Source organism: Numenius arquata, chromosome 4 (assembly GCF_964106895.1).
Source record: "Numenius arquata chromosome 4, bNumArq3.hap1.1, whole genome shotgun sequence".
Lineage (NCBI taxonomy): Eukaryota > Metazoa > Chordata > Aves > Charadriiformes > Scolopacidae > Numenius > Numenius arquata.
In genome coordinates, this window is record NC_133579.1 from 20434901 (window position 1) to 20450466 (window position 15566).

General features: G+C 43.3%; 1 protein-coding gene across 1 annotated transcript; it reads right to left on the minus strand.

The window, feature by feature from the left end:
• On the minus strand, positions 1–14909 carry ENOSF1 (enolase superfamily member 1). The gene is given in 14 exon segments (XM_074146794.1): positions 1–104; positions 293–454; positions 4805–4846; positions 5495–5639; positions 6728–6815; positions 6922–6974; positions 8383–8465; positions 8897–8935; positions 9138–9210; positions 10224–10249; positions 12669–12747; positions 13114–13244; positions 13860–13878; positions 14844–14909. Coding segments are annotated over 14 exon segments (1110 nt in total).
• Between the last annotated feature and the right edge of the window lie 657 nt (positions 14910–15566).

Consider the following 15566-nt stretch of genomic DNA (forward strand, 5'->3'; position numbering starts at 1 on the left):
TCAATATATTGCTGGAGTATTTTGCATAACTAACTTGCTTTCAAGGCTTTCGGATACTGGGCTATAATCAAATATTATCAAGTGCTGGACTAATTCACAGAGATCCCCCAAGTCCATACTAGAGAAAGTGTCCAGTACCAACACATGGAAAGCCCTTTGGGGCAGCCCTACAGCATGACATGAAACAAAGACAATTACAGCAGTGCATGCAAGCTTACGCTCATAAATCACAAGCATAACAGCTGAAGAAACTAATCAGAGTATCTTGGAGGGTGGGGAGAGAAAGATTTTCTCAATGCTGCTGCATTTTGCAGAGCCTTACGCTGGAACATTTTGGCCATCAGCAGCACAGACAAGTTTTCATTCACACTTCCCAGCCTGCAGCTGTCAATTTGGAGATAATTTGAGGCCTTAGCTTGCAGAAACTGTTTAAATATCGCTCTGGTGTGGCAGCATATGGGAGAAAACAAAAAGTTAAGACCTGAAGTCTCCCAGATTAACATATTAAAAGAGCTGCTAGCAGCTCATATAAAAACATTTATACAGTGTCCCTCCTGTGTGTCTCAATAAACCCAAATTATTTTAATTTGGGTTTAAATGAGAGCTCACATGAGAATTTGAATGAAGTGAAGTTCAAGGATGTTGCCAATATTAAAAATAATCAGCCAATATTAAAAATAAACTTGTAATGTGAAGAGAGCCTCAAACTGCGACAACCTAACACAATGAACTGAGGTACGCTGAAAAAAAAATCACTGCGTGCCAAAGGGTAGAGTTGTACTGGAATGAGTTTGGAAATTACTGCCCCTTAACTGGATGTTGAACCAGATAAGTGAAAGTGAAGCAAAAATGCCAGGTGAAAATGGCTCTTCCATTCCAGGACAAAGACAGGGGCTTAACACCTTAAAAAGGTGGCTGAGTTTGTAGTGAAACCACCGTGAACGCTGGTACGAACTGATCAGGCAGCTCTGCCAGATAATTGCCTCACAGACTGGCTCAAAATCTCCTGAAGATTTAGGCTCCTTTAGGAGCCAGCTCACCTGTCTCTGGTCACACAACCGTGTCCCCAGGCTTGGGATACACTGGGACTGGACTGTCTTAGCCCAACTTCAGCATGGTCATGACTGCACAGCTTTGGGATGTGCTTGCCTATGTGAATGAGCAGATATTCCCATTTTGAGACAGCTGAAGAGAATATAGCAGTGATTCTGCTGTAAGAAACCATTCCTCTTCTGGAGACCAGTTCAGCCAGATGATAGATGGCCTTGTAGACAACATACACTTGGATAAGGGTCAGGATTCAATTTCTAGCTGTGCTACAGATTTCCTCTCTGGAGCTTGTCTAAGTTGTTCAGTCAGTTCAGGCCTCACATTAATTTCCCGTGTTTGTAATACAGATAATAGTACTCCCCTCATTCACAGGGAAATTCTGTGGATAAATACATTAAATGCTTATGTGGTTCTCAGATGTTATAGTGAGAAGAAGAAAATGGTTACACAAACCATGAAGTAAAGCCAGTATTCAGGACTGGGCTTTCCTTTGTAAAGCAAGGCTATACTAATGAGCAATTCAAACCCATCCTAATAGATGTTCATTATGAAACAACCCTCTCTCCAAATTAAGTGTCCAATCTACTGGTAGAGAACAGCTGAGAGCAAGAAGCTCAATGAAATATGTTAACAGCAGGGCTTGGCACCGGAAACAGTCAGCAGAGAAACTACGCTAATGTAGTCACTGTTGTCTCCAGTTGCTGCTGAGAACTGGGAATTTGTTAATTCACATTAATGAATGTGAATGTGTAGGTTTGGTGCAAGATTTGGCAAAAAGATGGGTGCAATGAAGAACAATTTACTTTAGGTTGCAGACTGGTATTCTAAAAGGTACCAGTTTGTCTACTGACACCTCGCTATTTATGATATATCGGGGAATTAGTTCTGGTCTTTGGACTCATTAAGAATATTTCATGTGAAAAGTATTTAAATACAGCTTAACGCAGTGACTTACTACTAATGCTAGCAACAAGTTTCCTTGGGGGAAAGGAAAAGTTTCAACCTTATGAAATAGCTGCATATATACCGGCCAAATTCCTCCCAAGGCCAGACAGGGCAGTGAGTGCACTGACAGGCCTCTTGTGACCTGTCTCACCTGGGGCCCACACCCTTGGCCCGTGGGCCTTAGTTTCTGCCTGGGCTGCATTGCAGGTGTACCTGCTTCCAGCTGCAGTACAGCTGTGGACGTGTCTGGCCATGGACCAACACCCTGGCCTGGCCTCCTGACCATGGCCTTGCTCTGCCATGGCCCTGCCTGGCCACACCTTGAGCTCTGTCTGACCTTGGTTCCCCTCACCAGGCCTGATCCTCCAAGCACAGCTGGCCTGGCCTGGCCGCAGCCCATCCCTATCCTTGTCCCCAGGAAGGTGCCCAGTGCTTGGAGCTGGGGCTACCCAACTCCCACCCACTGACCCTGCTCCTGACTGGAGGTGGGCCGGGCTGGGCTGGGAGGCCTCTGACCTGCTGCCCCCATGGGGACACCCGGAGGCTCGAGCTCCCCTGGGAGTAACTGGTCCCTGGGGCACCCTGCCAGTTCTCTCAGGCTGTCTCAGGCCCTAAGCCAGCACCACAGAGCCAGACCCATGGCTGCTCTGAGCTTTGCCCTACAAACCTGGCCTGGCTCTGGTCCCTGACCTTCCCACAGCACTGTCCCCTGCCCAAACCTAAGCTGGGGAGTAAACCCCTCTTCTGAAGGGCTTCGGGGCTCTTCAGGGGCCATCTGAGAATCATAAAATAGTTTGGGTTGGAAGGGACCTGCAAGAGCATCTGGTTCCAACCACCCTGCCATGGGCAGGGACAACTCCCACTAGAGCAGGTTGCTCAAAGCTCCATCCAGCCTCGCCTTGAACACTTCCAGGGATGGGGCATCCACAACTTCTCTGGGCAACCTGTTCCAGGGTGTCACCACCCTCATAGTGAAAAATTTAGTCCTAATATCTAGTCTAAATCTACCCTCTTTTAGTTTAAAACCATTATCCTTCGTCCTATCACTCCACTCCCTGATAAAGAGTCCCTCCCCATCTCTCCTGTAGGCCCCCTTCAGGTATTGGAAGGTCACTATAAGGTCTCCCCGGAGCCTTCTCTTCTTCAGGCTGAACAACCCCAACTCTCTCAGCCTGTCTTCATAGGAGAGGTGCTCCATCCCTCTGATCATCTTTGTGGCCCTGCTCTGGACCCGTTCCAACAGGTCCATGTCCTTGTGCTGAGGACTCCAGAGCTGGACGCAGTACTCCAGGTGGGGTCTCACGAGAGCAGAGTAGAGGGGCAGAATCACCTCCCTCGACCTTCTGGCCACACTTCATTTGATGCAGCCCAGGATGTGATTGGCTTTCTGGGCCCTTTGCCCCCACCCTGATAAGCCTTCCAAGCCTCTGGGGCTACTCAGGGTCTGCCTGAGCCCCCCACCTGGTTCCAGTCCCCCCTACCATGTCCCTTTCCCATTTCCCTGTCCCTGCCCTGGCTCTGTGTCCCCTGAAGTGCCCCTCACACCCCACAGCAATTAAATCTCTCTTCAACAAGTTCCATCTGAGCCCAGACCTCTGTTGGGTGGGAGGACACATGGCTCTGGGGGGTGGCTGCCAGCAGGGCACTGAGGGCAGGAGTGGCCTTGCTGGCCCTTTCCAGCCTCACTGGATGCCTCCTCCCCTCCACACCTGCCCTTGGGACTCATCTCAGCTCAGGCCATGGGCCTCAGTCCCTGGCTGAGTTACCCCCAGCTGTGACTGTCTCCCTTTGCACTGCAGCTGTGCCAAGCCATGGACTTCACTGATCCAGACCCTGAACTGTGGGCTGACAGCCCAGGTATAACTGGGTCCGACTTCATCACCATGGGCAGGCTGGCAGCCACAGGGCTGTGTCTGACTCTGGTCCCTGTCCCTGGGCCAGACCCCGCCCTCAGAGCTGTCTTCTCACCATGACCTTGTCTGGCAACCTTCTCAGTTGACTCTGGCTGCTACCCCCAGATCTGCCCTGCCAGACGTGCCATCGGCTCCTGGCTCCCCAGCCCTTCCTGCACCCCTGACAGTGCCCCTGGTGTCACCAAGAGGGTGAACTACAGCTTGCTAAAACATGATTTTCTAGGATCTTGGTCTTTACAGTTGAGCTAGTGCAGCATAAATAGAGTTGATACAAGAAGAGAAGGCAGGAGCCTCTCGACTCTAAAAACTACTCCTTCATATAACCCCTGCAAGGTCATGTCTACACATGCACTGGCGTGCTGAGCAAAACACTCACTTAGGCACTGAACGGCAGAGCAAACTGGGAGCTGTGATAATTATCCTTGGGCTACAGGGAGTATCAGCTTCAGCAGCCCTGCAGCTCCCTACAGACCACATTGTCCAGCCTACACTGTTGTGCACAGATGTTATCCATGTTGTCTCATGGAGCTGCAGTGTGCTCCACAGAGCAGCATGGACTTACTCTCTGTACACTTGCTTCTCTGCCTTTCACATGGGCAATCATGATCATGGATGCATTCTTCCCTATTTCTCACTAATGTGAGAATTTGAAATTTTGGCTGTTATTCTCGTAACAGAAATCATGTGTGGGAAGAATGAAATGGAGATAAGGCGAAGGGAGGCAACCTTGGCAGGGAATAGCTGAAATAGATACCAAGTAATTTTCAGCTGTAGTGTTTAACTCTAGTGAGAAATGTAAAGGAGTTTTGGCACCAGCTCCAAAGGTTATGCAGTAGTTACATTAAACAAGTAGTAATTAGGAAAAAAGCCCAAAGCACTTACACATACACTCACATGTTCTCTGGTTGCCACACCAATTCCTAGCAGTTCTAAGGCCTGCAAGGAAATAACAAACATTCAAGACTTGCTTCTGGTTTTTAATTCCCTGCAGAGTTACTCAGTAGCATAAAGGATGGAATAAGAGTTGATTCAGCATACTGTTTTCTACTCATTTTATAGAAAATGTAACACATGTTATAAAACTTTTTATTGATTTCTTTTTTCTGCTTTCTCTGCTCCACAAGCAATGTAAAGAATTACAGAGAAGGGTGTGCAGAGCAGTAAAGAAACACACATACTGTACATCTGGGGTTTTAACAGTGCTGCTAAGTATAGTGTGTTGGGAGCACAAATTCTGAACCGAACTTCCAATTTCACTGGAAACCACACTTTTTTTTTTTAAAAAAAAGTCCATTCACATTTCATGCTAAGTATTGGCTGCCTTCCTCATGCAGGCATTACAGTCCTTTTATGTATTTTTTTTTTAGAAGCAAACTATTTCTTAAAACTTAAGGGAATACAGGTGCAGAATGTGTGTCAAGGTCCTGTAGCAAATACATTTAATGGCACCTGAATAACTAGTTCAACCCGAACTTTGAATATATGAAGGAACAGTATCAACATTACACTACAGTATTGACTGAAGTCACCATATTATTATTTAAATAAATAAAAAAAAAAACACCAACACCAAAACTCTCCAAACTTTGAAATGGTTGCATGTTCCATCTGGATGTGCATATCCTCATCTGGAAAAGTTGGCTCCTTAATCCACAAGGGTTTCAACTCACCTGGTTTAGTGACCCATTCTATTACTTCCTTTATTTCCCGTTGTTGGTTTGCATCCAGCTTCTGGGAATAAGGAAAATAAGAGTTAAATACACTGAAGGATTCTATTGACTTTTTTTTCTGTCAAACTCTCAAAAGAGCTGCAAAATTGACATGAAGTGATAGAAATTCAGGAAATAGAAAGGAAATGAAAAGCTGGAATTGCCATTCTGTCTGTATTGTGCTTTTGGCCACACTTGCACTGAGTTGCAATGACTACAGCAATATCCAGACTAGGTTTGAACCAAACGGATCAGGAGCTGTAGGAAGTAGAACAGTCTTCTGTGGGAATGAGTATATCTTGGCAGCATATACTTGAGTAAAGCCCCCTAAAACATGAACATGACTGCCTGAAATTTTCAGCAGAAAAGCTTCTTGACAGAAAAATGCAGTAGTTTAAATAAGGTGAGTTTCTCAAACAGCACTTCTCTCCCACACAAGGGAGAATTTTTCTCCCTACCAAAAGGGAAACACCTGAAAACGACACCACAGTTCCTTTTCAGCCTCTTCACGTCCTTGCCATCCTGTATTCACAGAGTTCCTGGTTCGGCTTTTCATGATATATGGCATCCCACTTCATCCTACTGCAGCAACCAGAGTAGGCTGGTAGCTGTGGTGTGTCATGGAACACATGGGGCAAAGAATCCAGCCCATAGCAGTCAACAGAGTAACATTTCCAAATCAAAATGTGTGACTTCCATCTAATTATTCCCTTTTATCCAAATATTTTAGTTTGAAAAACTTATTTTCCGGTTTATTCTTGGCCAAACATTGCTGAAAAAATATTAACAGGCTTTTCTCTGGAGGCCACCCTGGATATAAAAGGCACTTTAAATCTTCTAGAAGACAGTCCTGGAAGTGGGATTCCCCCACAGACTTGACTGGAAGTTCTGGCACAGAAATACAGGATGAAATTCTTAGTGATACATCTTCTTTGGTCATGTTCAATACTGCTCTTTGTTGATATATATCAACATTTGTTGCCATCATTATTCAGGATTTGAAGAAGGAAGAAAAAAATATTCCTCAAGGACCTTATATAATGAGAGATATTTCGTCTAATGGTTTGAAATAGAAAATAACATCGTTTAGTAGCAAAAAGTGATATTCACCATTATTTTGTTTGGGCCAATATTTTTACGTACAAATCTGCATCTGCAGATATCATCCTGCAGATCTGCACCCACCTTTACTTTGAACCTAGATGCATATTTGGAACAAGCTATAGATCACTTCTGAATGATTAATGCAGCTGTAAACTGGAATCCATAAACGAGAATTTACAATTTCAGCATCACTGTCTTACAGAAATAACTTTCTTATTACTTCTCTTCCCTTGTGAATAAGCTTCATCCTACTCTGAAAATAAAACAGCAATGTTTTTTTCATAAATCAATGGAAACACGTTTATCTTCATTTGTGATCAGCCCTCAGCTTTGCCATACCATTACTGCTTTCCCTGCAATGCAGCATTATGCAGTAGTAGAAAGGGGAAGTGTCTGAGAGAGATATGGAAGCAAAGTCATCACTGCTAACTGAAAGAGTTAGACCGGGTCTAGTCCATCTGTTCAAAGTATAAAACACAGAAGAATAACAATGAATACAAGTGTTTACTATATGTTGTCCAGCCTTCTCTCAAGGCCCGTGTACGTAACTGCAAGCAAAGTTACATCAATTATACACAGAATCATAGAACATCTTGAGCTGGAAGGGACCCATAAGGATCATCGAGTCCAATTCCGTGCTTCTTGCACGACTACCTAACACTAAATCATATGACAAAGAGCATCCTCCAAATAACTCTACCACACTGCATCTAGAACAATACTAATTTACTCATTTTCAGAATAAGAATAAGCTTTTTATTTCTTGCCAGGAGGTAGCAGAAAACCATCAGAAAATGAGATCAGATATATGAAAAACATCCAGCTGAACCAAACTCCTCAGCCCAGTTAAGTGTAACATATGACAAATTTTTCTAAACCAGGTAAGAACATCCCATGACTTGGCATCACTATTCCTAGATACACCAAGGTGTTTATTTCCCAGAATATAAATCCCAGCTGTATTAACTAAATCCGACACCAATAAACTGTCAAAAGCTTTCACAGAAAGCCAAGCGCATGCAATTCTCTCTGGCAAAAAGGATGCTGCTTTACGAAGGAAGCTAAGGACAATTTCAGAGTATTCCTCAAAGCCAAGGCAACCAGAAGTTCTAGAAGAAACCAGCAATTAACAAACTTTTGGGGCTCATGTTGTCTATGGAGGAGACATCCCCATTTTTCATCTATGAAGTTACTGCAGGTTAGGGCACTGTGCTTCTGAACACAGCTGTCCAAGCATAGACTTCATGTGTCTTCATTAACACTCTTAATGACCACACTTTTGGTTAATTCATATCACTCTCCTGAGTATCCCTATGTGCATAAGCTCCTTGCTTAAACCAACACAGCTGCACCCATGCAAACTCCCTGTTATGCACAATATACTAACATAAAGAGACTTCCATTTCTATCTTAATCCCTTATTCTCAATACTCATATTCCTTAGGTATATCCTTGATCATAGACAGGACTGCCTTACTAGCAAAATTGCTTAAATGGCATTGGGCCTGCTTTTTACCTGCCAAAATAGGTCTGCAATGTTACATTTTTACTGTGTCAGCCAAACTCCTAGCATTTAGAAGCAAGCAGTGAGAATTGTCCATCATCTGTTAGCGTTTCCCCACTTCACGTAATCTTACTATTGTAAAATCAAACATTCAAACCTGTTTTAACTGCTGATCTGAGTAGCCCAGCCAGGATCAGGATCTTGTATACGCCAGATATCCATGCTTCAACATTTGCTGTTCTGAAGCAGATGAGGATGGTTTCAAGTCAAGCTGTGTTTTAGTAAACAGAGGATTATTTTGTTAAATAGTGCAGCAAAGAATGTTCTGTGGGGAAACTGAAGGATTGGAGGTGTTTTGACTTCTTTTTTTCCTTGAAAGCCATAATTTTAATCAAATAGATCAATTTTGGTGAATAAGCCCTTCCTTTTTCTCCGTAGCCATTTCATTGCAAGAGAATTGCAAACCAGAAGAAGCAGAGAACAGCTTGATTTCCTTGCTAACCCAACACAAAGAGTTTTATAGCAAAAAGTTACCCCTGTAGCACAAACCAAATGTCTGACTTTGCACTCCTGGTACACATGAGAAGATGTTAGCAAACAACAGGCTTCATCTCACACAGTTCCCTTCCCATTCTCTAAGAGATGCAGAGTACAGATCTGTTTAAGCTCACCCCTTTCCTTTTTCCCAAGCAGGCCATTTTAGAGTATTTCTGGAGGGGAAGAAGCATAAATATTAAATTACACCGAACAACAACTTTTTCTTACCCTCCAGTTTTCATCGTTACCTGTCCTAGTCTCACAGGCTGGTAGTGTATTCCTGAGTGAGCTACTCCCACCAAAGCTGATGAGACAACTGAAGGATGAGGAAGGTGGAGGGTATCAAAGTCCAGCTTTGAAGGAAAGATGGTTTACCGTAAGCTTCTTCATCTGTTAGCACATCGGTAATATATCTGAAACCCATGCAGAATAGCAATTGTTTGGCAACCTGATTGAAGGATGACATGGAAAATCAAAAAGCATAACATAATAAAACAGTATGATGAAAAAGAGATTAAGTAATGCTATTTGAGGAATGACTGTCAGTCTTTCCCCTAATTCTCTGAAGCAAGCGGGAAGTTGAGACAGCAGATATTCTAAACCTTCTCCCCAACAGCCTCATCAGCCTGTGTTGCACTGCCAAACGTGAAGTGTGTGCCTAATTTCATGGCTGTGAGTAGTTGAAAATAAGCCCTTTTCAGCTTCCTTTTAAACTCTGTCCAAGCAAGAGTGAAAAATTAAACAGGAAAGCCAAGTCACACTTCTCAGCTGTCAAATTAAGTCAGAAAAGCACCCCAGTTGTCACACCTTCTGCTCTCAGGGGAAAAATAAACAGATTCTTTTAGAACAGGCTCTTTTAGATCTTAAAACTGAACAGAATTGCCCCCAAATGACTTCAGAAAACAGATCAACACACAAGGTCCAAGCATTTGCTCGCAGACAATGGTAGCATATACAGTTCAATTTTAGTTTTTAATTTTCGGTAGTTCATTTAGTTTTCACTAAGGAGTTAATTTTTTGGGGAAAAAAAGCCCCCAGCAATTAAAAAAACAGTAAATCAACCCCCCAATTATCCAGACTTGAATAAAAGCAGTTCCTCTGCCAAATCTTAAACAAAGACCTACAGATTAAAGCACAATCTTTAAGTACACAGCTTCCTATTAGCAGTAGGCATCAGTTCCCAGTGCCAGCTATGACGCTAGAGCCGGACAAGACAAGCTGTACAGCTTCCCTGGAGGAGGGGCTGGTGTGCATAAGGGTAGACATGTGAAGAGCAAGTTGGGAGGGAAGGACACCTCTGAGCAGAAATTTACACCCACCCCCAGGGAAACAGCTTCTGTCTGAAATGAGCTGTTAAGATTACTTCAGTTTGGACACCAACTAAAACATTTACTTTTCTGATAGTTAAAAACAATAGGGCACAGTTGCCTTTGGACTGGAAATATAACAAGATTTCCTTACCATGTTGACTAGTAACTTCCACATAAACTAGAAAACAAAACAAATTAAATAACTGGAACCACACGGATGCCATAAAATAGATAACACACAGATGTTTTTTCTTTATGAGGAAGTGTCATGAAGTGCAAGTATGTTTACATTTGTCATACAGAATTAATTACTGACACCAGAGCAATGTGGTTCTCAACCCCAGGCAAGAACACTTGACACTTTTCCCTGTAAGTCATTAAGGATTGAGCATCCTTCTTAAACCTGATTTCATTATGGAAGCAATATTGGTGGAGTGATTATTAGAAAAAAAAAGCGCCCCATACCAGCTATCTGAAATGGTGACCTTCTCTCCAGCCCCTTCACTTGCTGGAAATCGTCATCGTACAAATTACTCTTTCAACATATAAGATGTCTCTTTGTGAATTTTTTGATGAGCCTCTTTTTGGGCTGTATTAAGGTCTTGGACTTTGGCAAGCTGAAGGTTGCTTGTTGCTTTCACAAGCAATGATACGTGAGGGCTCAATCCAGGGGAGTAGAAGTGAGGAAAGGAATGGATGCTGGCAGGCCCGAGCTGGTGGGACTCAAGCCTACTGTCCCCTGCAAGCTCTACAGACATGTCCCAAGCCACATGGTACTTGAGTGTGCACAGCGGCGACTCCAGTCAGTGCTTAGCTACAGCTTTTTGCTGTTCCTGTCCTCTTAAATCAGAAGGTCTGCAAACAGCAAGCATGTCCAACTGTGCCTCTCAGGATATGGCGACAGCAACATTGTACCAGGTATTATTTGTCCTTCTGCAGGGATCTGAAATGTTAGTTCTGAACTAAGACTCCACCATACCAAGGATTTTAAATTCACAGAGCAAAAGGCCAATTTCTGACTGTCACAACTTAAAGCGTTACCTGGCCTACAGGTGTGGAGAGATCCCAACCATGAGTTTGTAGGATTCTGTACTGTGTAAGGACACGGAAGCTTTATTTTCTATATTTCTCTAACACAAATAACACAAAAATCACCACAAGCAAGTATACCACCAGAAAAATAGCCACTAGCAAACACACTTATGATTCATAAAATGAATATGAATGAATAGATATCAAGCTATTACAAATTACTACAAGCAATCTATATATAGTATCAATCAATAGTATGGTATCAATCAATAGTGTGGTATCAAACAGTATGGTAGTAGAAGCCAAGTAGCTATATACTATTATAGAATACTACAGCTTATCATTAATGAACCAAATTTATCAACAATATAACAGCAGATATATTTATGATATATTACTTATATGAATATATATAATATCGATATGAAGTGAATTAGACAGATTTCAGAAGGGGCCAAACCATCCCAAAAGTGAGGAACAAACAGATCCCAGAGGGGGACCAACCATCCCCAAAAGAGGGGAGGACAGAGCCAATAAGACAGTAAGCAGAGTCCCACTTCCAAAATGATCTGCATCACAGCTGCTGGTTTCAGCTAGGCATCACTGGGAAGAGACCAAGAGTTCATAGAAAGTTTGTGTGGGATTCAACTGGGAAGTTCTCAGAAAAAGAGAAGCTTTTTTTAATATTTCAGAGACATAAGAGGGAGTAGGACATTGAGCAGCCAATAGATGCTGTTAATTTCTATTTTTCATCTGTAACAGCCAATAGATGATGTTGGTTTCTGTTCCTTCCTTCAGAGCAATTTTATTTTTCAGACTATTTTCCACCTTCTCAGATGAAAAATTGCCGTTACAGTCCCTTATTTTGCACTTATCGGTGGTATCTGTGGATGTCTCTGGTTTCTAGGTACCCTGGCTACACTTCAAAGAAGCCAGCTGCACTTTTGAAGGATGGTTTTTTTATGGTTCATAGGGTTAGTCCCTAGGCTTGCAGTTCCAGGCTGGCAGCCCTTTGTCTGTCAGTATTTTTGAGTAGACGATATCTTTTGTTCGGTAATTTCCGCTTCTAACCAGGCCACCTTTATGGCTGCTCACTTCACTGCCTTAATAGGCTATTTTTAATATCCAGTAACATGCTAAGTATACAAGATTTGGCTCCCAGATCAACAGCATATTCAGTAGGGAAGTGGCTAAAGGATTAAAATCTCCAAGTACGAAGGATGAAATCAAGAGAAAGGCAACAGAGAAACATCTAATAAGCAGGGCTAGGCAAAAATCTTTTCTTTCAGAAACGTCAGAGCTCCAACGAAATGACTCTGAAATGTTCTGACCAATTCCACCACTAAGCAACGTGCAGTTGCTACAATTTTCCATCCTGCAAAAATTAGGTATGTGCAGAGTCACCAAGAACTTGGCAATGCCTGTACTTTATTTGACATTTTAAAGCTAAACATATGTATAAATTACTGCAAAATCATGACCAGATGTGCAAATGAGGGCAACCAGGAGCAGGGAATCTCTCTGAATTAATGAGCGTTCCTATATTGAGATCCCATGAGCGTTATCTTTCCCTCTCACTTGGCCCACAGAGCATCCAGGACAGCCCCTATGGCCAAGTGCACAGCTCCCTTCTCTGGTCCAATCTGTTGAGCAAACAAACGTACAGCCACCAGTGTCACCCACAGTGGTTTGATACTCACCAATGTCTCAGTTTCTGTTAAGTGGTATTTTGTTCGCCAGAGACTGAAAGATCACACGCCTGATAACACAGCAAGGGGAGAAGTCACTGGTACTGGAGAAAAGGAGGAATCTATATTGGTTAAAAGTTACAAAAGAAGTAGATGCTAAAATGTAAGATGTGTATCAAATACCCACCTGGAAATCTCTGAGTGGTCACTTTCACACTGACTTGCCTTAGCACCAGATAGATATATTCCCAATTTTCAAGATGAAAAATGGAAATATTCTGCGAAAATGCACGTTTGTTACTATCCTTTTCACAACACCACCCCGATGGGTCTTAACCAGCAGAGCTGCCTTTCACCAGTGAGCGCTCTGTAGAAGCCTCCAAAGTTGTTGACAATTCCTCCCATGTCTCTATTGACCATGTGAATAAAGAAAGCCTCGAGAGCACATATGACTGCAAAGCACAGCAGAATTTACTGCCTCATTACAGCCAAATGCCTGTAACAAAATGACTGTGGGCCCTTTCCTCAGCTGATATTTTGAGAAGTAATCTTTTCTGACAGTCTGTGGATCTGAAGTATCAGCGTGGAACCATTCACTTTGCACCCAGATCTGGGTGGCCACTGTCAATTTAGTTGCATCGCCATGTTTTATACTTGCCTGTTTCCAGATGCTGACCCCTTAATCAAAAAAAAAAAAAAAAAATTTACAAAGGGTTTTTAAGATGAAGAGTTTCTCCTGCATCACCTCCCACTCCACAGAGGAAGAAAACAGCTACCCTAGACTGACAGCCCAGAGCACTGTTAAAAAGGCAGAGGCCATCAGATCACATCTCCTCTGAGGAAAACAGCATTTCTGTAAATGAGAGAGCCTTCGTATACGCTCCCTTTCAAGCAACTGCTGCATCTAAGAGACTTATTTTGGTAATTGCAGTCATGTTCAAGTTCTCATTTCCTCATAAGGCATTCTGTTTCTGGCAGTGGGATAATGGCAGTTGTGGTCCAGCTGTTTCAAGTTCCCAAGACTAAGGGCTGAGGCTGAATTCTGATTTTTTTCCAGTCCCACATACCACTATTCAACGTCAACATCTATTCCCAGCAAGGGTTTTTGTTAGGGTAAACCACAGGCAAATCATGTCTAGCAAACTGCAGAGTGTCAGAGAAAGGACAGACACAGTGTGAAGCCTCGTGCCAACCATCCTTTTGTTTAGCAGCATGGAATAAAGAGAGTCTTAAGAAATGTGACACCGTGACTCCAATTCTGCGAGGTCTCCCCTGTTCAGGGTATTTGCCTGAGATCTGAGAAACCAGTGTCTGAACCTCAGTTTTGTAAGAACCTTTTTGTGTGATTCTGGGCAAGACACTTTACTTGCCTGTGTCTCAGTTCCTCTGCTGTTCCTACCTGCAGTGTGGGAAGAACATCCCATCCCACTTTTCTTGGATGTGATGAATCATGTACTACAGTGGCTGAGGTCATTTATGTATCTAGGCAGGTTATACCAAGCACATTTCACTCATGGTGACAGAAGGCTTATATCTTATATTATAACAGACCAGGTGATACACAGACTCCAATCTTAGGCTGACTAAAGATAATGGTTTATCCTTAAAGAAGCTTAAAATAACTGAGGATGTACTTGCCAGATTGCTAAGTGATTTTTAAAAAAATGTAGATGTTTCTGTAAGAAACAATTTTAAAGGTAGATTGAAAGAGGAAAAAGCTTGATATCATCAAGTCACAGGTTTTGTGGGTGTTCGGCTGATTGCTTAAGGGGTTTTGACACATTCAGCAGTGTCAGTGAAACACCAGACTCGAGTGGCAAAGAAGGAATTGCTCATTCTATGGTCTAGGGCACCGACTGGATTAAAGGGCACTAGAAAGCCCTTCTAAAGCACTGCTGCAAACCAATTACATGTGGAAGTTACATCTCATATGAGAAGGGAGCAATGAGTACTGCAGAGAAACTCGCTCATGTGCTTACATCTCAGCTGCATCCTGTCGTAACAAACTGCTTTGCCTAACAAAAGCCTCCTGCCTGCCTGGCCGTGCTTACCATGGTGTCCAAGATGCGGCAGCCCAGTGAGCTGGGGAAGCAGATGCCGCTGGTGGTCACTGCCATGGTCCCCAGACCTTGAAGGCCGAGGTCAAGTGCTTACCCATCCATGGGCTGTCTGCGTGGTGGCTAGCTGCTCCCCAGGGCCACTTGGGCTAGCCCCAGGCTGAGCATGCCAGGCACTGGCATGGTTTTCCACCACAAGCTCCATGCTGTCCTCACATAATGATTGATATGACGGCTCTGTGGCTGCCAAGTTGCTGTGTGGGGCTCACAGGCTTTACCCAGGTTTTTCCATTTTTTTTGGAGTAGCTCAGGTGTCCCTCATGGTGCATAATGGGAAATTACAGCAGGCTTTTCTTAGAAAATCATCTCTCCAAGCTGAAGACCAGGAGTCAAGGTTGGTAGGTGATGCTAAAACCTGCCTATCTGAAGGGAAATTCCCAGTAGACCAAACGCTGTATCCTGTCTGCTGCTCCGTCGCGGTTTTCAACTTGATCCTGGATGAATCAAAATACCGCTTCTTCCCTTGCCTTAATTTGCCACCCAGAGATACTAAAGCTGATCTCATTTGTGAAGTGTTTGAGAGTGAGGAATGCTATATGTTAGGTAATAAGGGTTGTTGGGTAAGATGGCAGATGCCTTGGAAACCCCGAAGAGAGATGCTGCCTATCAGTAGGTTTCTGCCTATTTCCTGGTGTAACAGCGTCTGTTTTGGGTTGA